This window comes from Colletotrichum godetiae, assembly GCF_030913485.1.
Source record: "Colletotrichum godetiae strain CBS 193.32 chromosome Unknown BDP55scaffold_66, whole genome shotgun sequence".
NCBI classification, from domain to species: Eukaryota; Fungi; Ascomycota; class Sordariomycetes; order Glomerellales; family Glomerellaceae; genus Colletotrichum; species Colletotrichum godetiae.
Window position 1 is genome coordinate 90,118 of NW_026851314.1, and position 23,652 is coordinate 113,769.

At 54.1% G+C, this 23,652-nt stretch overlaps 9 protein-coding genes across 9 annotated transcripts; 4 read left to right on the forward strand and 5 right to left on the reverse strand.

Moving 5' to 3' along the window:
• Positions 1 to 327: 327 nt before the first annotated feature.
• Positions 328 to 3,191, reverse strand: BDP55DRAFT_733650 (uncharacterized protein; the record flags this gene model as incomplete). Its single annotated transcript, XM_060580121.1, has 4 exons — positions 328 to 1,766; positions 1,844 to 2,273; positions 2,323 to 2,773; positions 2,890 to 3,191. 4 exons carry the CDS (start codon positions 3,189 to 3,191, stop codon positions 328 to 330), a joined length of 2,622 nt encoding a protein of 873 aa, XP_060423750.1.
• Positions 3,192 to 5,009: 1,818 nt separating this feature from the next.
• Positions 5,010 to 8,744, reverse strand: BDP55DRAFT_680926 (Rad4 transglutaminase-like domain-containing protein). The gene is made up of 2 exons (XM_060576153.1): positions 6,382 to 8,744; positions 5,010 to 6,332 (listed from the first exon to the last, which is right to left on the reverse strand). Exons 1-2 carry the CDS (start codon positions 8,685 to 8,687, stop codon positions 5,492 to 5,494), a joined length of 3,147 nt encoding a protein of 1,048 aa, XP_060423751.1. The 5' UTR covers positions 8,688 to 8,744; the 3' UTR covers positions 5,010 to 5,491.
• Positions 8,745 to 9,403: 659 nt separating this feature from the next.
• BDP55DRAFT_733652 (AN1-like zinc finger protein) lies at positions 9,404 to 10,339 on the forward strand (the record flags this gene model as incomplete). Its single annotated transcript, XM_060580122.1, has 1 exon — positions 9,404 to 10,339. The coding sequence occupies one exon, from the start codon at positions 9,404 to 9,406 to the stop codon at positions 10,337 to 10,339; it is 936 nt and encodes a 311-aa protein (XP_060423752.1).
• Positions 10,340 to 10,355: 16 nt separating this feature from the next.
• BDP55DRAFT_680930 (mitochondrial 18 KDa protein-domain-containing protein) lies at positions 10,356 to 11,866 on the reverse strand. Its single transcript, XM_060576154.1, has 2 exons — positions 11,272 to 11,866; positions 10,356 to 11,219 (listed from the first exon to the last, which is right to left on the reverse strand). The coding sequence occupies exons 1-2, from the start codon at positions 11,451 to 11,453 to the stop codon at positions 10,535 to 10,537; spliced, it is 867 nt and encodes a 288-aa protein (XP_060423753.1). The 5' UTR covers positions 11,454 to 11,866; the 3' UTR covers positions 10,356 to 10,534.
• A 122-nt stretch (positions 11,867 to 11,988) lies between these two features.
• On the forward strand, positions 11,989 to 12,365 carry BDP55DRAFT_733654 (uncharacterized protein; the record flags this gene model as incomplete). Its single annotated transcript, XM_060580123.1, has 3 exons — positions 11,989 to 12,036; positions 12,133 to 12,257; positions 12,320 to 12,365. The coding sequence occupies 3 exons, from the start codon at positions 11,989 to 11,991 to the stop codon at positions 12,363 to 12,365; spliced, it is 219 nt and encodes a 72-aa protein (XP_060423754.1).
• Positions 12,366 to 12,590: 225 nt separating this feature from the next.
• Positions 12,591 to 13,457, reverse strand: BDP55DRAFT_564022 (uncharacterized protein; the record flags this gene model as incomplete). The annotated part of the gene is made up of 3 exons (XM_060570290.1): positions 12,591 to 12,878; positions 12,938 to 13,149; positions 13,205 to 13,457. 3 exons carry the CDS (start codon positions 13,455 to 13,457, stop codon positions 12,591 to 12,593), a joined length of 753 nt encoding a protein of 250 aa, XP_060423755.1.
• A 479-nt stretch (positions 13,458 to 13,936) lies between these two features.
• BDP55DRAFT_680938 (uncharacterized protein) lies at positions 13,937 to 15,588 on the forward strand. The gene is made up of 5 exons (XM_060576155.1): positions 13,937 to 14,034; positions 14,106 to 14,156; positions 14,215 to 14,918; positions 14,979 to 15,178; positions 15,254 to 15,588. The coding sequence occupies exons 1-5, from the start codon at positions 13,984 to 13,986 to the stop codon at positions 15,379 to 15,381; spliced, it is 1,134 nt and encodes a 377-aa protein (XP_060423756.1). The 5' UTR covers positions 13,937 to 13,983; the 3' UTR covers positions 15,382 to 15,588.
• A 1,013-nt stretch (positions 15,589 to 16,601) lies between these two features.
• On the reverse strand, positions 16,602 to 18,040 carry BDP55DRAFT_564071 (uncharacterized protein; the record flags this gene model as incomplete). The annotated part of the gene is made up of 2 exons (XM_060570299.1): positions 16,602 to 17,565; positions 17,658 to 18,040. The coding sequence occupies 2 exons, from the start codon at positions 18,038 to 18,040 to the stop codon at positions 16,602 to 16,604; spliced, it is 1,347 nt and encodes a 448-aa protein (XP_060423757.1).
• A 644-nt stretch (positions 18,041 to 18,684) lies between these two features.
• On the forward strand, positions 18,685 to 20,147 carry BDP55DRAFT_680941 (thymidylate synthase). The gene is made up of 2 exons (XM_060576156.1): positions 18,685 to 18,920; positions 18,978 to 20,147. The coding sequence occupies exons 1-2, from the start codon at positions 18,769 to 18,771 to the stop codon at positions 19,846 to 19,848; spliced, it is 1,023 nt and encodes a 340-aa protein (XP_060423758.1). The 5' UTR covers positions 18,685 to 18,768; the 3' UTR covers positions 19,849 to 20,147.
• The last annotated feature ends 3,505 nt before the right edge of the window (positions 20,148 to 23,652 follow it).

A 23,652-nucleotide genomic window follows, 5' to 3' on the forward strand; every position in this document is an offset into this window, starting at 1 on the left:
CATGACATTCGCTTTCCTCCCCTCCGCCCAAACGTGAGTGCCTCGATGAATGCTAGGGTAATGAGATGGAGATGCCCTCCAACGCCGTGCTCAAATATCATCTGATGACCACCCTCCTGAAAACTCCTGAAAAGTAAAAGAAAGTAATAAGACAAGGAAAACGCAAGATAACACACTCGTATCCTGCTTGCCACAAACAAAACAAAACCACGCTGTCGCCTTCTTGCGATGTGACAATAGCCACCCAGTGATGCTGGCCTCCCGTCGCTTCGTCGTGATGTAAAGAAAATCGTGTAAGAGTAGAAATAGAAACCCGGAAACCTGCAATTAGTCCATCTTGATAGGATGATCTCTGCTTCTTCCGGGACTACCACTCGCTCCGCCGCGCTCAAGGGCAAGGCGCTGTCGAAGTTCGTTACCTGTATCAAAGGCTCGCTGGGTTGCTTGACTCATGAGTGCCGGATTCTGAGCTTGGGGTCCGTCCCGATCCTTAATGCTAGCCACGAATCGTGCGAGTCCGCCATTGGGCCCTACTCCAAATCGAGCTCCGCCATTAGAGCCGACTGCCACTCGAGGTCCGACTCCCAATCGAGGTCCGCTACCGGGGCCGGCTCCTAATCGAGCTGCAGGTAAATCGGCCATCGCGGGCTGCACAGGACCTCCAAGTCGTCTCAGTCGAGTTCCGAAAAAGTCATTGTCCTCCGGTACCGGTACGGCTTCAAAATGATCGCCCATGAGGTGCCGGGACTGATGCTCGGCCTGCTGACGTGCCCGCTGCCCCCTTGCCTTATCTATCATGTTCTGGAGGTCAGGCCGTTCCGCACCCTTATTGAGGAACTTCTGCCTCTTCAACTCTCTAGGTTCTCCGTGCTCTGGACCCCATTCATCTTCGAAGCCCAAGTTGTTAGGATTATCGAGTCTTGCCTGATCGGGTGGCGGGATGACTGGCACTGCTTGAACTGCAGGCGGGTGAGGCGCGATGCCTGGCGCGATGCCTGGCACTGGTTGGACTGCAGGCTGGGGAGCGGCCATCGGCACTGCTGAGCCTACAAGCTGGGGAGCCGCCGGCGGTGCATGGTTTTGTCCCAAGTAAGGGCCTCTGGGATCTTGCGGAATTCCGAAACCTGGTCCGGGTCCGACGACTGGGCCATGTTGCTGATCTAGCATCATGTAGTTATGGCCATGCAAGTATGCATAGTTTGGAGGACCCAAGTGAAACCACGGATTCTGAACTTCAGCAGCAACCACTCCCGGCGCAACAAAAGGATGAGCTTGTGGCTGTGGCATTGGCTGATAAATGCCGGCCGGAGTCCACTGATATGGAATGCCAGGAACTGGTTGAACTATTCCGGGTTGGACATTCGGGCGATGAAAAGGTCGTGCCTCGAGATCATGCCGCTCAATCATGGCATCTACTTCCGCCCATTCCTGGGCAGCTCGAGCTTCTAGGCGGTTCTCCTTAGGGACTGCTGGTGCCACGGGAACTCCCGAGTTGACCTTGAGAAGGTTTTCCTTTGCTTTCATCAATGGGTGTCGCTCCAGAATCCCCTGACGGGCTTGTGCCTCGGCGTGTTGCACTTCCTCATTATGGCGCATGTTGACATCGTCAAAGAGGGGACAGTTGCCCTTCTTTCCACCTCTAGTCTTGTCGTCAAAGTGGGTGTAGTCGCACGACTTGGAGCAAACGTAGCACTGGATGTTCCTACATCCACGCTTGGGACAAGTCATCTTGTTGCACCCTGATTCCTTTACAAAAGCCATGCCGCCTGTGTTAGATGTCAGTATCAGGTGCAATCGAATGAAGGGATCTTGGTCCATTTGCCAAATAAGAAAAAATACTCACACTTGTTGCATTTGCGGATGAGCGCAGTGGACATGGCCTCCTCAATCTGACGCCGAGCACCTTCTGTGCTGTCACTAGCAGCTTCTTCGCAGGTTCTGGGTATATGGGTTTCTTCTCTGCAGAGCCGGCAGCTGACCACGTGGCAGTCGGGATTCTCGCACTTGAACTCTCTGTTGGATTCGACAGGCGGATATTCGGCAGCATAAGGACAGAAGGGACAGGTCTCCAAGCCGTCAATGCCAGCCATTCGAAGATTAGCCTCGGATTCAATGCGATCTAAAGCTTGGGTGAGCTGCTCGTTAATGAACTTGGCGCGTTCTTTGTAGGAGAATCCAGCATCGCATCCATCTGTGGACATGCATGTGATCTCATATTTCGAGAGACCAACAACTGTCTCGGCGTTGCGGCGTGCACAGTCGACACAAAAGAACTTGAAAGCGTCAGCAATAGTCTGAAAGAAGGAAGTACCATATGCTCACATGGGTTCCTTTCTCGCAGCAGACCATACGATTGAAAGCAAACTCGCCATAACAACAGCCACAGTCCAAAACAGTGCCAAGGGCCTTTGCTGTCTCAAAGTTCTCAGCCTCTCTGGCAGCCTCAAGTCTAGCTGCTTCTTTGCTGGTCTTTGTAGCCTCCAGTACTTGACGAGCGGCCACAAGTTCGTCCAAAGCTCTCTTTTCAACAGGATTCGCCGTTCTCATGAGGTGATCCAATCTCTCTCCCTCAAAGATACGCTCCGATGGCGGAGTCGACTTCTTCTTGAGCGCAAAGCCGGGAGGGAGGCCATCTCGTACACCTTTTTTCAGATCCTCGACAGCTTGATCTATGCGAAGGTATGTGGGCAGCAGTTGATTGTCGTGGTCAAAGAAGACCTTCGCAAGGCACTTCTGGAGAACCTGAGGGAAATCATGCTTCAGGATTTGCTCCCTAAATCCAGCGTCAGCCTCAGTTGGGTAATGAGCATGGCGCAACGGCGCGGTCGTCATGTCGATGATCTTGGCCGTGCAACTTATACGGGGGGAAGGACTTGGAGTCAGACTTACGACTTATCGATGTATCTCGCCTCGACTTCCCGCTCTCGGCCTGGGTAGGCATAAAGGCGGAGGATGTTTGCCTTCTCATCATCCTCAGCCGATCCTTCACGCTTCCGCTTAAGATTTTTCTGGCGGGATGCCTTGGGATAAGATCCGCCTTTCTCGGCGGAACCAAGAATGGTGTCGATAGTTTGGTCGGGGTTATGGTTGACTTTGGCGGCTGTCTCTTCCAGGTATCGAAGACATATGTCTGGGAATACGCTGAGAACTGTAGCCGCACAGGCGTCCTTGTCGCAGTCGACTGCCTCCATTGCCCCGGTGGGAGGCTTGGTTGATTGGTGTTGCATCACAAGTCCATTGGTGAGACCGATTTTGAGCTCTTTCGCGAGCCTTGGCAAAATCCCAGAACTCCTTCGGGCAACGATCTTGTTTGGGGCGGGAGCAACGGATTGATGCGCCCAGACTCTTCGAAGTTTACTATGTTTTTCATGATCAGCAACAGCCCTTTCATTTTGACACCACTTTTTCAGCAAGGCAAACATGGTAGGTAAGCTAGAAAAGTAATGTTGAATTTGGACTACACCCCAACCTAGCAGTCGCATCATAGGGTAAAAAGGGAAACGGCACAGCACAGCCGTGTGACAGGGAACACTTTTTTGGGTAAACGTGAGCTCGCCGGTGGAGGCGCATAAAGGGTAGAAGAAGAAAACGTGAATTGAGCTCAACACGCTTGCGTTGAATATCAAGAGCCACCTTACCCGATGATAATCTCGGTCCGCTCGCTCACAAAGCTTGTAAATGAGTCCCCGGGGGGTGTATGAGAAGGATTGGGCCAAGTAGGGAAGAAGGTTCGGGGTACATGAGCAACCAAAGAGGCTATTCGCGAAGAATAGCACAAAATAGAAGCGCCACCAAGCCTCGATATGGGAAGGAGGAGAAAATATGACAACAGAGTGCATCATACATACCTGCGGGAAGAAGCAGCCACTACCGACCTTTTCGTCTCGAATTTTTCTCTGCGGAAATCGTACGCGGTCCGATATCTCTGATGTGCGATAAAGGAGAAGCGATTGATCTAAAGTTGTTGGTCCGATCGAGACTCCGGATGCGCGAGGTGTGCGGAAGAAAATTGATATTCGTCGTAGGATGTGAGTTGATGAGAGATGGGATGGCACCGATCGATGAGACAAGGGAGAAATGAAGGTGGGAGGTGGGTAGGTCAAAAGACGGGAGGGTTGAAGATGTGAGAGAGAGGCGATTCCGGATCGAGGTGGGTCATGAGATGCCGTCCTTGGACGTCCTTGACGAGAGGCAGCTACGGGAAAGAGCACCTAGACCGCCGTGCCTCGCACCTTCCCGAGGACCCTTTTGGTCCCAAGGTATTGTTTTCCTTTCCTCTTTTTTATTGTCCCTTTTTCGCCTTCCGGGGGTGGATGTTCTCGCCCAACACCTTTGTGCGTGTGGCTTAAGTAAAACAAACAAACTTCACCTTTGGGATGTCGAATATTGAAGAAAATGGTTCCTGGGAGCCTCGCGGCCTTCCAAACGACCTTCACCTTCCCGACTGCCTTTCCCAACCAAAAATCCTCACAGTCGTTCGACAGCCTGGTGAATCGCCTGACCCCGTCTGACCGGACGATTTTTACCCCTCCGCTCCCGGTGCGCCTCGCCTCGCCGCGCCAGGGTCGTCGCTTCTTTCGCTGGCCCTGTCTCACCTCACCTAATCGTATTTCCTGTTTCTTCCCCGGTCAGGCCCTGTCGCTAGATTGTAAAGGCTCGAGGGAAAGCGACACGGCAATTTGGCGCCCACGAGGTCGCGATCCGCATATCGGTGAAGGGGAAAGGGGCGCATGAGGTGACGTTGGGAAAACATTCTGGACCTGACTTAAACCGATCGGTGGATCGTCAGATGGCCCCAGGAAGTTGGACAGAACCCCCCGGCCTCTCTTTAGCGCAAATCTTCAGCAGGGAAGGCCCTGGTAGGGTGCTCGAACGGGTGCGCATTCCCATGCGGAGGTGTCATTGGTTGCCTCTTGTCTCACTTGCTGTCACTGACATGGCGACCGCTCGTATTACTAGTTCTTCGAGTGGGCAGACGAACAGACGACGAGTATTGAAAACCAGTTGCTACTTTGGACGAGGAAAATCCATCTTCATATCATCATATCCTCCATCAATACAGGCTATCGGCGTTCTTTTTCGACTTCAAGTATCGGGCAGGCTGTGAAGTACTTACATGCTTAACACACCGAATCAGCTACGACACGCACCCTCTCTTCTATTGGATGCAATGTCCACTTCGAAGTGTGATCAGGTGCGCTCTCGAATCGACCCTCACATACACTAGCAGTCGCAGAATCGAACCTTCCCAGTCGGGCCAGCGCATCTCGGCATACGAGCTGAAGAAGGAATAGTCCTCTATTGGTGGCGATAGCTAACAATGTCCCCATCTATGCATCTTGCAACATATAAGGATGGTGGCACATTCGTCGTACTACAGCCGCCTGCCAGCTGCCCAGTTTTGTCCACGACTCTCAAATCCCGACGCACAGTGATGAAAATCCTCAGGCGGTTTCCCGTCTTGCATGGTGTCCTTCAGGCCTAGCATGCATCACTCGTAATCGTCGTCTGAGGCGACAAAGTCGTCATCCTCGTCCTCATCCTCGTCTTCGCTCTCAGAAATGGGCTTCCGACGGCGCCTCGACGATCGTCTCGCTACTGCCTTTTTCTTGGGTTTCGGCTTGGCTTTCACCGGTGCAGGTAGAGGCTCGGGTTCGGGTGAAGCTTCCATCTGATCCTCTTTTCCCGCGTCTTCCGCGCCATCCGGACCGTCGACAGCATGCGGCTTCTCAACATGACCGTGATCCACTTGCAGGGCGTCATCCATTTCTTCATCTTCGTCATTTTCGTCCACCACTGGGAAGAAGCCAGATATAAATCGCTTGGGTTGTTCGACCTCCTCTTCGTCGTGACCTTCGGGAAAGAAACCACCTGCCATCTCCTCTTCCCTCATTTGCATCGCTTCGGCGTCCACCTGATTCTTGTCGTCTTCGTCAGCGTGAGCATCTTTGATAGCCTTGGCCGCCCCGTGTTTCTGAAAAACAGGAACACTATCGTCGACATGACCGTAATCCTGGCGGATGCGCTCGACGATCCTGAGACCTTTCAAGAACTTGCTCCACATGCTCAACGCTGCTTTGCGTCGCTTCTCGTCCTCTTTGCGCGCTCGCTCTACTTCGTCCTTGCGAATCTCTTCCATAACCTGGTCGTGATACTCCTCGGCAATGACAACACCCTGGATCACTGGCACGGCCATGCGATTGCCAAACTCGAAGTCTACAACGGCTTCGGCGTAGTCGATTCCGAGCCTCTTGCAGACCTTGACGGCTCCTCGGAACGGAACGTGTGCAGCGCCTTCGGGGCACATGTGCTCAGCAAAGAGATCGATGTTACTTGGAGGTGTTAGCATTTGGATTCCAGTCAACGAGCACCCAGACGTACCCATAAGAGTTCTTCGGAATGATCCCATCTTTGATAGGCGGCGGAATAATCCAGTCCGTCTGCTCAAAGCTGTATAATCCTTGAAGAACCTTTTCGCCGCTGGCAGCCTCGGCCTCCGCGATTTCTCGCCGCCTGTTGGTGGTAGCCGCGCGATATGGAACCCTCTTCAGGGGCATCTCGCCAGGTTTGGGCGCTCTGCCTTGCTTGTGCCATGTCTCTGCACTCTTGACGTTGACAACATGCTTCCTTGCGTAGACCGGTTCCTCGGAAGTTTCTCCGCTCTTCCCCTTGTTGTTAAAAGTTTTGACAGGTTTTGCTGTGGGTAGAAGGGCCTCCTCGCGCTTCAAGTGACGCTCGAGACAGAACTCTTTGGACTGCTTGTAGTACGCCAGAGTTTCGCTGCCTTCCTTGACCTCCTTCTTCTCTGGCTGAGCGGGCTTCAGATCTGTGGAATCCTCAACATCGTCCTCCCCCGTGAGCGGATGCTTTCGACCGCCCCTGGCATAGCCCTTCATAGCTGACTTGAACCAGTCAAATTGGTCATATCGTTTCACCTTCCCGTGTCTATTGTGAATCGGTACCTTTTCCAGTGGCATTCTCGCGCCTTTCGTACGACCTGGCCACAGCTGTTTTCGTAGATATCGAACCGTTACGTCCTTGGCTGTGCCATCTGGAGAGAATCCGACAACATATGCCATGACTTGTTTCGCCTTTTCTGCCTTGCCTCCACGTGGCTCCAGAGACTCAACCAGTTCTCGATTAGTACCGACAATATGCTTGACAATTGGGTCGGCTGGCAGATATTTCTTCGTCACCGGCGATAACACTTCCGTCCAATAGTGTGGAAACTCGAGGTCCTTGTCGAACTTCTTCGACGCCGATGTCGAGTTTCGTGGGGTCACTCCCAACTCTATGACGGACTCGTCGTCGCTATCCGGATGCTCCAAGCCAAGTTCATCATCTGAGTCATCTATCTTAATAACGGCGCTCTTAGTACTAGCACGTCTTGTGCCAGCTTTCCGTGCTGATGTTGTTTTGGGTGTCTGCTTTGAAGTCTTCTTCGCTGGGGTATTCTTAGCCGTCGTCTTCGTCCCCCTTTTCGTCTTGCTCGCCGCGCCATCTGTCGCCTCGCTCGTCTCGTCACTACTTTTTGCCGCTGAAACTGCAGTCTTCTCCTTCTCAGGATCTGCCTCCTCCAGCTTCGTCCAGCCGAAACCTACTGGTTGAAGATTTGCGACCATCCGCGCCTCCAACCCCAAAGCCCTCATAAGCGCCGTGAAAAGTTGTGATCCCACATCCCGGCTTCCTGTGCAGTCCTGGGCACATCTTCGAAATCCCTCAAGGCCATTAATCCGCTCTCCAAACTTTTCCTGGTCTTGCCCTTCTTTCTCCCAGGCCTTTCGAAATCTGCCAAGTCGTTCAGGCGGCATGTATCCCCACTTTCGAATGCCGGGTGCCGTGACACGGAACCGTTGCCTCCACCACGCCGCAAGAGCCCTCATAAGTCTGAATAGGGGATCGCCGTGGCTCATGTCGACAGCACCTGCCTCAAGCCTTTCAGCGGCAGCGCCCCAATCTCGAGAGTCCTCGGTTTCGGTCTTTTTTCCTTTGCCCTTCACCTTGGTCTTCTTCGCTGGTTTGGCCGCCTTGGTCTGTGTTGGCTTTGGCTTGGTGTCTAAGCCGCTGGTCCTTCTCCATCGCTCCACTTCTTCCCACAAACGAGGGGGGACATGAGACATCATGATTGCCTGGACTTCCTGGTCGGATACCCACGAATTTCTAAGGGCATTGTGCCAGAGAAGGTACTGAACGTGAATACAATGCGTTACATTCCTAACCTTCTTTTCACGCTTCGTAGGTCCCTTCTTGTCGCCGTAGGGATCGGTCATAGCAGTACCAAGCCCGGCGTCAAGGGTAAGCTGCAAGTCTTTGGAAGTAGTCGGCGCTACCGCCAAGGTGGTTCTCGGGGCAGGAACATCCTCAAACTCGATGTCGTCGTTGTCGTCATCTTCAGACGCTTCCTCAGTCTTGTGGCCGTTTGCAAGAGGCACGTCTTCAAAATCACCGTCGGATAGGTCGCTCAAGGAACTGGACTCGTCACTGTCGCTGATGGTATCGAGCGCAGAGCGGCCGACCTTGGATGACTCAGGCGTGGTGGTAGCATCCAAATCGTCGTACAAGGTAGGCTTTCTGCGGCCGGAGCTGGCGGCAGGCTTTCCTTGCCCTTTCGCTACCTGGTGGCGCTTGGGGGTAGGCTTGGCCGGCGACTCCTCGCGCAACCGCTTCCGCGGCACATGAGGAGGCATTGTGTCGCGGTTATTCTCAGGAAAGAAACATTGCTGTTGTTCAAAAAGGCAAGCTCTGAGAAGCTTTGCAGGGGAGATACGACAGCACCGTTAACAACGTCATTGATTCGCGAGAAACGCGCATGTACGTGGCCCACTTTAGGGGTCCGGGATCCACTAGATCGGATCCGATTGAATTATGGGTCGCATCCGGGGATCGCTTGGGTCGCCCCTCCATTAGCTCCGGTCCCTCGCCGTTATTTCCATGTGTTTTAATCAGAGCAGTTTGGATGACCAATGTCCGCAGAGACATTGAACTTCCCTCGGCATATTACAGAAGCCCTCATTGACCATTGTGATCTGGTATGCCTAATTAGCTCACATCATGGTAAAGTTGCGACTTGAGTTGTTAGCTATGGCCCATTATGGATCTTACCCTTTTCAGGCTGCCAGCGGCCACGCACACGCTGTACTTGGCGCCTGCGCTCAGCGGTTGCCCCGCTGACAGCAACCCGTGGATTGAGTCAACTTAATTGAGCGAAACCCGCCAACTGGCGCCTTCCAGACCCTTCCGCCGCCATTTCTCATCAACCCGACATCGCCCTCTCCGATCCTGCCACCCTCAGCCTCGTGCCACCCACTGCGCCTTCACTGAGGTCTACGCAAGCTCACACCTGTCTCCGACAACTGTTCAATATTATAGATAAATAGAGAGAGAAGCCAACCACGTCATCGCAATGGCATCCTCATCCACTCCTGAAGAGACGAGCTACGTCAAGATGGACGAATCTAAAGACGGCTTCGATGAGACCCTCGTCGGCAAGCACTGCGAATACGAATACTGCAACCAGCTCGACTTCCTCCCCTTCTTCTGCCAAAGCTGCAAACACACCTTTTGCCTCGACCACCGATCCGAAACCACACACAAGTGCGCCAACGCCGGCGCCTGGGCCCAACGCCGGCGACAGGCGGAGCTCGCGAAACCTTCCTACGGTCAAGGCCGCCAACTGCGCGACACCGTCACCCAGAAGCCCTGCGCATCACCGACTTGCAAGACCACCATCGGCACCTCGCTGGTGACCGGCGTCCACTGCCCGGGTTGTAATCGCGATTACTGCCTTAAGCACCGGCTGAAGGAGGACCACGACTGCAAGAACCTCGTTCCGCTCGGCGCGCGGCCAGGATCACAGATCGACGTCGCAGCGCGGACGAAGAGCGCATTCGACAAGCTCAAGGCCTGGGGAAGTGCAAAGAAGGAACAAGCCGGCAGGGCGCTACCGAAACCGAAACCCACATCCGCGTCTGCGCGCCTGATAGCCGTGAACAACCTCAAGAAGACGGCAAAGGGCGACGATAAGCTAGCGCAAGAGAAGAGAGTCTACCTGTACGTCGAAGCAGAAGCGGCAACCGCGAAAGCAAAGTTCCCCAAGGGCGAGTTCTTCTTCTCCAAGGACTGGGTGGTGGGCAGGGTGCTGGACGAAGCCGCGAAACGGTTACAGGTGGAGAACCTCAACAACCGATCGTCGAATGAGCAGGACAAGCTACGGGTGTTCCATGTGGAGGGAGGACGACTTCTGGAGTTCAACGAAAAAGTCGGGGCTTCGCTGGTTAGCGGCAACACCGTCGTCCTGCTCCGCGGTGTCGGGCCGCCGCCTGACCTCATGGAGGTTTAGTGAATGATGATGACTTGATGAATATGTTCATAGTGGCATTTCCCGTATATACCCTCAATTACAACACCACACGCCGCCGAAAAAAGGCTGTGTCAATCGCTTCCCTTCGTGCCATGTTCCTTTAATCGGAGATTTCCTTCATGCGCCGAGCCTAATCCCATTGAGTTGTGATCCGAGCCATTTCAAACGCCACGTCTACAGTTCCTTTTCCTTCGGCCTCTTCGCCAGTAGGTCTTCACGACCGGTGGCTGGTGCATTGCCAACAAACTCCTTGCCACCATACGACTCGAAGCCCTTGTGGAAGATCCACTCCACGGCATTCTCGACCGGCTCGTCGAAGAGGCTAGGCAGGAATGGTACGACAGCAAGGCCGAGACCGATCGGGCCCCAGGTCCTTACTTTCGTGTTCTTTGCGTTCTTGAGGGCTCGGCCAGAGTACCTCACGACGCTATGGATGGTGAAAGCTGGGAGACCCATACTGGCAATGCTCTGGAAGATACCTCGCTGGATCATGACGGTCCTGTAGTCGTCCAGCGGCGCAACCTTGCCACCCGGGACCACTTCGCTGGGGTGCGTCGCATCTGACACGGCATCCGGCAGTCCCGTGATCTTTGCCTGCCGCGCCGTAAGCTGAAGGTGCGGATTGAGGACACGCTGGTTAGCCCAGTATGCCTTGTAACCCTCGTAGCTGACATCGCCGAGGATGTAGAGCCACGATATTCCGTAGGCGGTGCGGACGAGACCGGGATGCGCGACGGGCCGGAAGGATTCGCCAATATCAGAGGTGTAGGCGACGTATCGGTGGGCGGACATCATGATGGTGCGGATGCGCGTCACATAGGCGGCGTAACGGACGTTGGACTCGGTGGACTCGGGCGCACTGTCGCAGGTCAACTCAGCATTCTAGTTCTGTCGCAACGGTCGGCACTCACTACCCGTCCACCAGCTCGTCGAAGAAGTTGTCCTCTCGATCCGACTTGTCGACTATCTTCTGCAACGCCGCCGGCAACTTCTTTTGTGCCGGCAGCTTGTTGGGGTCGAACGTCTTGGCGCCATCTTCCTTTGGCGACTCTTTCGGGTGTTCCGGTGTCTTGTCCTGGCTTCTTCCCCACATGTTGTATGCTTTTGGTGTTGATGTACGGATTACTTCGTCTGAATCTGAGCTATTACCACCCAAGTTCTCTTTTGGGGGGGGTTGAAAGCTTTATGTGTGCATGGATGGCGGTTGTGCTAGGGGAGAGGAGCCTAATGGCCAAGGGGAATTCGCCCTGCGCCAGCGCGCGCCGGAAACGCCCGCGGCATGAATCTTCTGATATCGGTTGTGACGTCGGCTGCTGCTTGGTTCAGAAAGGTGCATCGGGAGCTTGAGCCACCGGGGTCACTTGCATAAACTTATCCGCTGTGGCGCAGCAGCAGTACGGGGCTACTTGTCGGTGGCTGGAGATCCCCGCTCTCCCGATACCTACTGGCCAGGCGCTCAGAGCCGGACTCGCTGGCCTGATTATCCAGGCACTCCATTCTCCAGCTTCCGAACGAATTTCGAGCTCCGAGTATCGACATCCACGACGAATCTCATCCAACTCCAATTGCCTCTACCCCATCGAACCAATTCACCCCCGAAGGATCGCAAACCCTCTAATACCGCCAAAATGGTTCAGATGTACACTATTGCCGGCCGCCAGATTGGCTCCCACTACGTATGTCGCTATCCCGAGAGCGCGCCTTCGCTCCCTGCAAATCCCGAACCCGGCCCCCGAGCATGCAAAGGCTAACCTCTCTCTCTCTCCGCGCAGCTGGCCATGGGAGTCCTCGCGACGCTCTTCGGCGGCGCTTTCTACGGCACCAGCGGCAGCAAGCCCAAGGCCACTGCCACTCCCCCCATTAACGCATCCAGCTCCGACGAGGCCGACTTCATCAAGTGCGTCATTTCCCCTGGATGGACAGGAATCCCTCCCCATTTGCTGACGAGGAGACAAATAGGAAGTTCTTGGACAGCGCGGACAAGGACGAGAAGGCGAAACACTAGACGGGCGATATCCGGGCGAGTCAATGGTCTCTTTTTGCGACCTAGTGTATTCATAGAGGGCTTGGTTGATGGGAATGAAGACATTTTCTGACCAGCAAAACACACGACGACGACATGTACCACGAGGGTGACTCGAAAGTCGATATCAATACGCATCTTTTCACGATCTTTTATCCAGCGACAATAGCTTGGACGCAAGATGGATGATTCAATTGATAGGAGGGATTACCAGGGGACCAATCTGAACTCGCCGTCTTCAAATTCCGAAAACGTTCCCGAGGCAATGGCATCCCTTTCTGATTCTAACAGTCGTGCAAAGACTTCTGCTCCATCCACCGGCTCTTTGGAGCCGCGAAATCCATTGAAAGCTGTCTTGCAATGCCCGGGGCTAGTTGCCCAGAAGACGATCTTGTCATCCGTCGTCCTTCCCTCTTCGGCCAGATGGAGTTGCAGGGTGAGCATATTTAACGCAGCTTTTGCCATGCAATAGTTGATAGATGCCGCCGGTGGAAGCTGTGCGTTCTGTGAGACAGGTTCGTTTACAAAAAGAGTTGGTCGTGATGTGCGCTTACCTCTCCGTTTGCTGTTTTTGTCATGCTGCCTCGAGCACTCGAGGTCATGATGACTCGAGGACTTTCGGACTTGCGAAGAAGAGGAAGGAATGCCTGAGTGACGATGAGATTTGAAGTGACGCAGTTTGCGAGCACAGAATTGGTTGCGGACCGAACATCGGGGAGGTCGAGTGATTCGGGAGCGGTGACTTTGGCGGCGTTATTGATCAGAACTGATGCTATGAGTAAGGTGCTCGGATTGCATTGAGAAGACAGGTGGTAACCCACCATCTAGTTTGCCGTACTTCTCGTCAACGATGGCAGCAGCGGCGACAATGCTGGCATCATCCTCGATATCAAAAGGGAGTACATCTAGAGCCTGTTTGATGCCGATGCCTCTCCATCTGCGGACCGCTTCTTCGCCAGACTCACGTGTGCGACATCCGACGAGGATGGTGGAGTTGTCGATTCTACCGGCGATCGCCTGGACAATACCAAACCCAATTCCCCTATTCGCGCCAGTGACAAGAATGATAGCCATAGTGATTGCACTGGAATACAAAATGCTTGGCATGTGAATCCTTGCAACAGACTCTATGAATGTTTTTATATCATTGCGCAGTGCTTGACGGTGTATCTCGCCATGAGTTGGTCGCCGGACTTAGTCAGTCGTACGGCCATAAACCCGATGTTGGCGCCGGGACGGCGGAGCAGGTTGTATAAGCCCGATACGGCGCCAGTAAACTCTATCCACATGATCCGCGCCGTTTCGGCCCCAGTCACGGCAGCGATACTCCGTGCCGGAGCTCACTGGAAGTAGATACATCATGGGACGTAGGATTGATCCAAAATCTTTGCGGTCTACTTCTCAGCTGGAAGTAATAGAATAATACTGTCGAGAAAGAAAGGCAAATTGTAGGAGTTTTCGGGTGTTTGCTGTAAAGGTGCTTCCTGATCTAACTGGGGCCCAAGAGGTACTTTAGCTCTGCCGGGTAGTGTCACTGATAAGTGCAACTCACCACAAACAACAACCAAGAAAACATGCGTGCAAACAGAGCATCTCCACCATGACAACGATTCAAGAGACTAACATAAAGTCCGTTGCGACTCCAGTTGAAGTGAGAAGATCCTCCTTTATGGCTCATCATTAGTGCCAATCACTCACATCAAGATGTTAACCGGCAAGTAGATAGGCGATCGTCTCAGTCCAGCGCCAGCATCACGTCCAAGTTCAAACAAGGTGAGCATCTCAACCCTCATTGAAATAGAATCTACTCTACTAAAGCTGTGTTTTACAGGCGGGCATCTCAATCATCCAGTACGACCCCGCTCTCGCCTCCATCATCGGCCCAAACCCAACTCACGCCCTCCTCCTCTCCTCGATAGAAACCTCCGCGAACGCCTTCTTCCACCGCGGATGCGTCTACGTTCCCTCCCGAAAAGAGCTATGGACGACATCCGCCCCCCTCGCAGCAACTGACCCCACGCGGCCCCCAACGATCCTCATGTCAAAGGTCAAAGTGAAACCCAACCGATCAAACGGCACCCTCGCCGTTGAATGGGCCAAGATGCGTCCGCCCCAAGCCATGCCCATGCCCTCAGGCGGCTGCGTAGTCGGAGATGACGTCGCAGTATGGTGTTCCCAGGGGACAATGGCCTCGCAGACAGGCGGTGTGCTCCTCATGCCGGCGGGCAAGCCCCCGCAGCGGGTGGTGTCCGGCTACTACGGCCACGACTTCAACTCCCCGCACAGCGCCGCCGTCTCGCCCCGGGACAACGGGATCTGGTTCACGGACCCGTGCTGCGGGCACGAGCAGGACTTTAGGGCTCGTCCTCAATTGCCGCCGCAGGTGTATCGTTGCGATCCGAAGAGCGGGGAGGTCAGGGCCATGGCGGATGGCTTTAAGCGGCCGACTGGGATCGCGATTGATGAGGCGTTTTCGACGGTGTATGTTGCGGATGCTGGTGGGGTGCGCGTTGACGGAAGTCTTGATTTGACCGAGTGAGTTCTTTGTTTCCCGCTTGCTGGAGTGATTTCCCGACACTAACTGGATGTTTCGAGACCGCGGAGTATCTACGCTTTTGATATCGTGGAGCGAAATGGTTCCGTGTTCCTGGCGAATAGGCGGCTTTTTGCCCTGGCCAAGAGGGGTGCTCCCATGCACCTCATGTGCGAGAACGGCAACGTGTGGGCAGCCTGCAGCGACGGCATTGAGATTTGGAGCGATGACGGTTCATTGATCGGTGTGATTTCGGTTCCAGGCAAGTTTTGACGAATTTCAATAGGAATTTGGGCTTGTGTTGCTCTAAACTATACTAACGTGGCATCTTTGATAGGTGGTGTCATGAGCTTCTGTCGCGGGCCAGATGACACGGTCTTTATTTGCGCCGAGCAGAGGTTGTGGAGGCTCCAGCTTTTGGGTGATTGCAGTGACCATTCAGTTGCTAGTCCGGAGTTGATTTAAGATACAGTCAAGCGACTGTGACACCCGAGATAAGTTTTGACTCTTCGAAAGTCCTCATGATTTCTATGCTTGCTTTCAAGGTGGCGAGGGAGTTGTCGGGAACATGGGTGTATAGTAGGCTCAAGAACTAGCGTGGAATGCATGTAGCGTCGTGAGACGACCTTGAATTCAGCCAGTAGTGTATTCGAATTAAGAAATGAAACTACCACTTGAGTGTGAAATAGTAGGCTTGGGTGTGGACATTGCTGTGGATGTCTGTGACTGCCTTGAAAAGTCGGCGTGGCCAAAGCAAAGTCTGAACATAACCCTAGTATGAGATTATTCCGTAGGTCTAGAGAAGCCTTCGAAAGCTAGACATATTGAACCTGACCAAGTCACTTCTTGAGTAATACGGCCATGAAAAATGGTAGTATTACACACGTATGGGCAAATATCGTCTAGCGATTGTTATGCGTTGGCTCTGAAGAGTCCGCATCATTCCACTGACAGGGAATGAGTTGGATTACTGATCAGACACTGCAAAAAGGCAATGACTACAAAACTGTGCTTCCTATGCGCTCTTAAAAAATTGACATACATAAGATGGCACAATCTAGTTTGTTGTGAGGAACTGATTCTTAGCTCTCTACCGAGTCTTGGTCACATATGCTTGCAGCTGATGAGACCGCTCATGAATATTTCCACTTCTACTAGAGAATCCAGGGTTGGCGCTCTGCCTGGTGGGTGTGCCCGTGGATACCAAAACGGCTCGCTCTGAACGAATATCGAAGTTAAATTTGGAGGTGTTGGACACTTTAGCGAATGGGATAGCTCGGTTTCCACGTAGAACGTCGATGTTGGAAATTGATAGATGTACTCCTTGTTTGTCATAAAGTGTCTTGTCTCAACGCAGTCAATTTCATAATCTCTTTTTTCGGTGCAGGGAGTGAGTTATGTCTCCGTTTCAATCTATCGCATTAGTATCCTAGCAGTGTCCCAGCTTGATGTCCTAACGGTAAGGGATCTTGCGCTGTAACCTCAGGAAACGTAAGCTCGTATGGGTGTTGTCGGCGGAGCAGTTGTTTGCGCCGATCTTATGAACGAAGAAACGGACAACGAGAAGATCCACAGGTCGAAAGATCACAGCGGGTCAGCGGTCTCAATGACCGTTAAGTTTTGAGCTCAATGGCCTGGTACTATTATAATCGTTTCAATAGTTACTACCTCCATCATAAGATTCTCTAAAAACCTCCTTGTCCAGTCGTATCTAGCCTTCTACATACCCCAAACTCCTGCAACATATGCCCAACGACAACCATGCCCCCTATCGCAGGAGTAAAGCAAATCGCTGCCCCAATTATGACATATAGATAGAACGAAGTCTCGATGATGCGGAAATACTTCGCAACTAACCAGTCTATCGCCCGCTGCATGAAAGTCGCCCTGTCAAGAGCATATGCTATCGCATCATTGGCACGAATTTTGTAGACGCCGTGTATCTCGGAGGGAAACACCGTGAGCATCCTGATGACCGGGCCCATGACGATGCCAAAGATGAGCCAACTGAGAATCCATACTTGCTGGTAGATGTTACTGTGTCCAGGGCTGAATCCAGTCACGCCCGCGACGAGGATAGCTGGCACCAGAAGAAGTACCGTTGTGACGGCAAAGTACGACGCATGGGCAGCTTGAGAGGGCCAAAACGTCCTCAACGGCTCCTTGATACTATCAAGGTCGACGCTGGCAACCATGCCGGAGAACCTGCCCCCCAACCTCTTCGCCTTGTCGAGATCGGGGGTATGTACAAGGTAAATACAATTATATTCCGGCGTCACAAGCAACGCAATCAAGTTGACGAGAGACATGAACGCATACGGCGCCACAGTCACCCCAAAGGCAGCATACCCATATCTCTGGAGCTGGTCGCCCTGTGTGCGGTAGACGGTCGTCACGCCCCACGCGGCTTGCCCCAGGGCAAATAAGGCCTTGGGGATGTTGTACGTGCTACCAAGCTGAATGTTGGAGCGATCTAGGTGCGCGGCTCCTGAGCCCGGCGGCGGCATCAACGGCGTGCCGACGGGCACCTCGACCAAGATGAAGCCCTTGGGCAGGACGCAGGTCCCGTGGATGGTACGGGACGAGTGTACCCATCGACCGGCGCCGCGAAAGCGAGACCGATACCATGAGGGGGTGGGAATATCGTACCTTTTGGCATGGACAAAGTTAGTCATAGGAACACATGCCTAGTGATTTGAAATGCTGGAATACTCCAAATCAGAACATGTTGCACAACGTACCAGCTTCGCGCCCTCTCAAAGTTCATCCGCCTCAACGACCTTTCGATCCACGAGACCTTGGATCTCTCCGTCTCGTCGACGACCATGCACAGCGCGCCGGCCCTAATGGCACGGCTGAGCTCGTCACGCCTGACCGTGCCGGCGTGGGAGAGCAGCCAGCGGGCGGCGCGCAGAGAACCGGTGCTGGGTAAGAACAGAGCCGTCAGGACGGTGAAGCAGGTCTCGAGGATGGACTCGCCGGGCCGGCTGGGGAGGGTGAGGGCGTGGACAAAGTAGTTTGTTGCGTAGAAGATGACAAAGTCGGTCCAGATGGGAGGCGTGCAAATGAGTCTTGGGTCGCCGTGGTTGACGGTTCCCGGTGGGACGGTGATGGTGATGTTCATGGTTCGGACCTGGGGTTTGGTATTATCCCAGAGGCATGTCCTTGGAAGGGCAACTTTGGCAGGCTGCTTAGTGTGAGAGGATATCTAGAAGGAAACGAAGAGGCGTATGACGAGTGGATGAAGGGGTTGAATCCCGGGGCACCGCGGTCCCGCAGACAGACAGTCTACGCTGCTTGACAAGAAAGCCCAGCTTTCTCAGAGACGACTCGTAGATTCAAAGCCTTTGCTGGATATGTGATCTCTGTAAGTCGACAGAACTCAGCTGTTCGTATATCGTGTAAGCCCGTCACACCAGGCAGTGACCTGTAATGAGAGAAGAGAAAACCACATCGTCGCCGAGTAAGTCTCACGCAAATGGACATGACAAAATCCCGAATTCCCATCACACATGAACGTCAGGGGCGAATAGGAAAGATCCGACGGCTGAGTCTACCGAGATGATGTTGAAACGACTTCACAGCTCAGACTGGTCGGATTGACTGTTCCTATTCGCCAAAAGTTCAGCAGAGATGGAACAAGCTCCGGTGCATAGAGACGCTGCAGCCAGCAAGACCCTGGCTCTCGGCAGGGCTTATCTTATCAGTTGCGAGCACCTTAGTCAGCAGGGTTCACTTTAATGAGACGCGTCGAGACGCGTCTTCCGCGGGGCATTCCATTTTGTAGGAGACATCTCAATTTCAAGAAACCCCCAGAAGCTTGCTTCCTTTCCCCATACCTTGCACGCAACAATGGCACCTGCAGCTGTCGAATCCGCAAACATGTCTGTTACCGAGAACCCTACGAAGCAGAATGGTGCTGCCCCCGCCAAGCGCCATGAGGAATACCAGTACCTTGATCTCGTTCGCGAGATCCTCGATGAGGGCGAGCACCGCCCGGACAGGTAAGCAGAAGAAATCAAGCACAAGCACCTATGACAATGAGTTGACACAGTTACCAGAACTGGCACCGGCACCTACTCCATCTTCGCTCCGACTCCCCTCAAGTTCTCCCTCAATAAGGATGGCGAGCCCCTCCTTCCCCTCCTCACAACGAAGCGTGTCTTCCTCCGCGCAGTCATTGCCGAACTCCTGTGGTTCGTCGAGGGCAACACATCATCGCTCGCCCTGAGCGAAGCAGGCGTCAAAATCTGGGACGGCAACGGATCGCGCGAGTTCCTCGACAGCGTCGGCCTCTCACACCGCGAAGTCGGCGACCTCGGCCCCGTCTACGGCTTCCAATGGCGCCACTTTGGCGCTGAGTACGTCGACTCCAAGACGGATTACACAGGCCAAGGCGTCGACCAATTGGCCGAGGTCATCCACAAGCTCAAGACGAACCCCTACGACCGCCGCATCCTCCTCAGCGCGTGGAACCCAGCGGACCTCAAGAAGATGGCCCTCCCACCGTGCCACATGTTTGCGCAGTTCTACGTCTCGTACCCGCGCGCCCGCGGCACCACGACGCCCGCAAACGGAGAGGAGCAGACGAAGCCAAAGGGCCACCTGCACTGCCAGCTGTACCAGCGGTCCTGCGACATGGGACTCGGCGTGCCCTTCAACATTGCCAGCTACGCGCTCCTGACGCACATGATTGCGCGGGCGTGCGACCTGGTGCCGGGAAGCCTCACGCACGTCATGGGCGACGCGCACGTATACGCGGACCACGTGGACGCGCTCAAGGTGCAGCTGGAGCGCGAGCCGAGAGACTTCCCCTTGCTGGAGATCAACAACAGGGAGCCGGGGTGCAGCATTGACGGGTGGAAGGTTGAGGATTTTGTGGTCAAGGGGTATGAGCCGCATAAGACGATTGCCATGAAGATGTCTGTGTGAGAGTGACGAGGCCTATGCGTCGCGGCGCGCGGGGAGGGGATGACAGTTCTTTTTGTGTTTTCTTAATCTTTGAGGGAGGGAGGGGGGTCTGATTTTTGGCTCTTTGGTTGGCTCGGCATTGGGAGTTGGGATTGGGACTTGCATTAATGAAGTGCGACACACCCTCAGCATGTGGCATGAATATGAGAGAGGAATAATCAGCATTAGGGAAAAGTACGGATAGCGTCTTTCCTTATATAGATAGACTTTGACAATTGACATTGAACGGCGAGCTTGCTTGATTTGCATTGTCCTTGATGAAAAGGAATTGGCCATTCTGTGTTTCCTGGAGTGAACTGCATTGGATCATCAATTCCCGTTTACTGGCATTACGCCGAATGCATGTCCGATGTCAACAGAGTGATCCAATTGCAAAACGGATATGAAACTTATCCGTAAATGACAGCTGCGAATTGATGCAACCCACGCAGAGGAGCCTGGGCCAGTCACACCGAGAGTCCGGGCGCCTGAAGTCTACGGAAGGTTGGAGAGCAAAGGAGGCGTGGGAGGGTACCTTAATGGAGGGCCATTGTGGTACCGGGGTGCTTGCAGTTGCAGCTCATTGGATGCATAAACAAGTGACATGCAACCTTGGCGGAACTGGTGGGTTGGCTGAATAAGCCGTGCAACACTCGCAATTCGTACGGCCCTCGCTTCGCCTTGCAGCTAAACACTTGCGCTTTCCCACATTTCCCCTCTCCCAGCTTGCTCCCTCCTCTTCCTTAACCAAAACTCCCTCCCCTACAACCACTTCGTAAACGGATACAACGATTCTTCTAAACTACACGACGACACACCCTGACCACTCGGCCCCCCCCTTCATCCGATTAAACATCCTTCCCCCCGCGTCTTGCACATATTCACATTACCTCAATACACGGGCTTTGTTGCGAGGACCTAAACCCCCGTTCGTCGCAAATCGCGGTTCCGGTAGTGGTGGACGCGCGCGTCGAGGCATCGGGAGGATAGTCACCAAAACGGAAGAGGAGCGAGAAAAAAAAAAAAGTAGTCTTTTTCCGTCCACCATGTCGGACCACGACCACACCCAAGACGCACACCACGACGCCGCCCACGAACTCCACCACGCCTCCCAACAACCCGACGTCCTCCCCGGCGGCCCGGACCCGGACATCACCGGCAGCCCCGTCGGCGGCACCCCCAAGGAGCGTCACTCCCTCACCCTCGACCAGCGACGCGCCCTCCGCCGCTGGGCCAACGCCCAGACGATCCGCCCCAGCCATAAGGCCTGCATCGACTGGTTCTACGCCCAGTACGGCCAGCACATCTCCCAGTCCACCGTCTCCCACTCTCTCAGCCCCAAATACTCCCGCCTCGATGGCGACAACCCCCAGCTGAGCGGCAGCCGTCTGCGCTTCGGCAACTGGCCCGACGTCGAGAAGCTTGTCCTGCGATGGTACCAACAGGTCCAGGCTACCGGCCGCCACCCGACCAACGAAGAGCTCGGCGAAAAGGCAAAAGCAATCTTCACCGCCTTGCCGCGCTACAAAGATGAGACGCCCCCCGAGTTCTCCCCCGGTTGGATCCACCGCTTCAAGAAGCGCTACGGCCTGCTCATACGCCGCCAACGCCGCCACGGCGACGGCGGCATCAACCCGGCCGAAGACATTGCCTACCTCGCCGACTGCGTGCCCCGCCTCATGGCCCTCTCCGCCGAAACCTCCCCCGCCGCCATCCGCGAAGCCATCCTCCGCGCCCTCGGCGTCGAAGCAAGCCTCCAAGTCTGCGCCCTCGTCCGCGACGAGGTCCTGCGCCGCTTGAGCGCCGGCGGGCCCGCGACGACGACGAATCCAATGTCCCCCACCTCGGGCGTCCAACACAGCCCCGACCCCCACAGCGCCGACACAAGCCTCGTCGGCCCGCCGCCCCCGCCCCCGCCCCCGCCACCGGGGAGCGACACGCCCATGTACGGCGACGAGGACCCAGACATTGTCCTGCAGAACGCGCTGCGCCAGCTGCAGCAGGAGGAGGCCGAGGCCGAGGCCACGGCGGCGGCGGCGAGAGAGGAGCGCGAGCAGCGGGAGCGCGCGCAGGGGACTGCTGCTGCGGCGCTCGCGACGCCTGCCGTGCAGAGGGTCGTGTCTGCGTCGAGCCGGTTTATGCCGTCTACGCCGGAGCTGAACCTGACGCCTATTAAGAATGATGATCCGGTCTCGGCGAACGAGAGACCGTTGCGGTGCCCGTTTTGTGTCAATCAGCGGATGCTCAGGACGATTAAGGAGGCTGTTGAGCATATGTCTACGCATGTTGTGGTCTAAGGGCCACTTGATTGCAAAAGACTGGGCATAACATTGATAGGGGTTGGCAAAAGGGGAGCGAAGTGACTGTTGAATGGAAAACAAAAACCCCCCAGCGAGGAATATCTCGAGAATTGGTAGTGAGCACCGAAGCATCTCAGGAGGACTATAGAAGGCGATGGACCAGTCACCACTTTCACAAAACAAAAAAAGCTCTTTGATATCGGATAGGGGAATGGGAAGGTGCTGCAGGTATCGAGGGAAGAAGAAACCCAAGTCACGTTGCGCATGTGTAGTGTGTATATATATATATATATATGTATGAGTGTTGGGCGGGGAGACGGGGGCTGCTACTTTACCCTAGGTATCATCACAAAGTACCTTAATAATGAATCGTATAAACGTCAAAATCTAGCAGCTATCTATGAACTTGCCGTCTGTATCTCGCCACTTGTCCCATCCTAAATCATTCATCAAAACACAAAAAAGCGGAAAGCTCGGCCCCCTAGATTAGTAGAGAAAGCCTCAGAAAGATCCGAGGACACGCTTACGAGCATCAGGTGTAACGATGCAAGTATGGTTTAACAAAGACGGAAGACGGGACGCGAACCCGGAATGCATAGGTGCGGGAGTAATTCAGAAACCAAGGGACTGTTCTCCGCTACGTTATGGGTCTTGATGATGGAATGAGGTGGTGTTGTTTATTGTAGGGGCAAACGAGGGTGGGTGAGGGTTGGAATGTGCCAGACACGGACGGGTGGGCTGTAACGTATATTCACTTGTGGGGCAAGGTGAGGTTTAAGGAAGGATGGGGGGGTCGCCTACACGCCATCGGCTCGTGCACATCGTCAGCATCATCACGTTTAAGAAAAGGATTCGTTGAACAGGCTCGTCTTGATTCATCTCTGGCTAAAATACGGGTATAGGGCCCATCCCTTGCCCGTCTGTCCGAACCTCATCCGCATTCGTCCTAATGTTCGTTCGATCATCATCAGAGGGGCTCCCTTGAACCGGTCTTTTCCCCCGTGCACTTTGCGCGAGAAATCATGATCAGACCGCCCAAGGGAATTCCTGTTGAGAAAGGGCTTCATGCTAAAATAAAAATTGTGACGACTCAAGTCAGCCGTCTGACCAATAAACGCCCGCCAATGTCCTCTCTCCGTGGTCCTCGTGGTGGAAACAAATCCGTCTTGCGTCTTTTTGAGAAACTCTTTGACAGACGTAAACCCTCGAGGGCTGTATCAAAAGTTCTTTTCCCCCATCATCAACGTCAATAACCATCAAAAAGAAAATCGTAAGTGGGGGCTCCTGTCGAGGGCCAAAGAAGTGTTTAAAAAAAAAAAAAAAGGGAGCGTAGCCGCTTGTGCGAAGGAGAGTCGATCCACTGGCGCATCATGGTCGTATATCGAGTCCAGCTACTAGGAGAAAACAATATAGAAGTGAAAATCAGCCATCGCCTGTGTAATAAGACAGTAGATAGCAACGCGTCGCGTGCGCTGGGAATCATGAA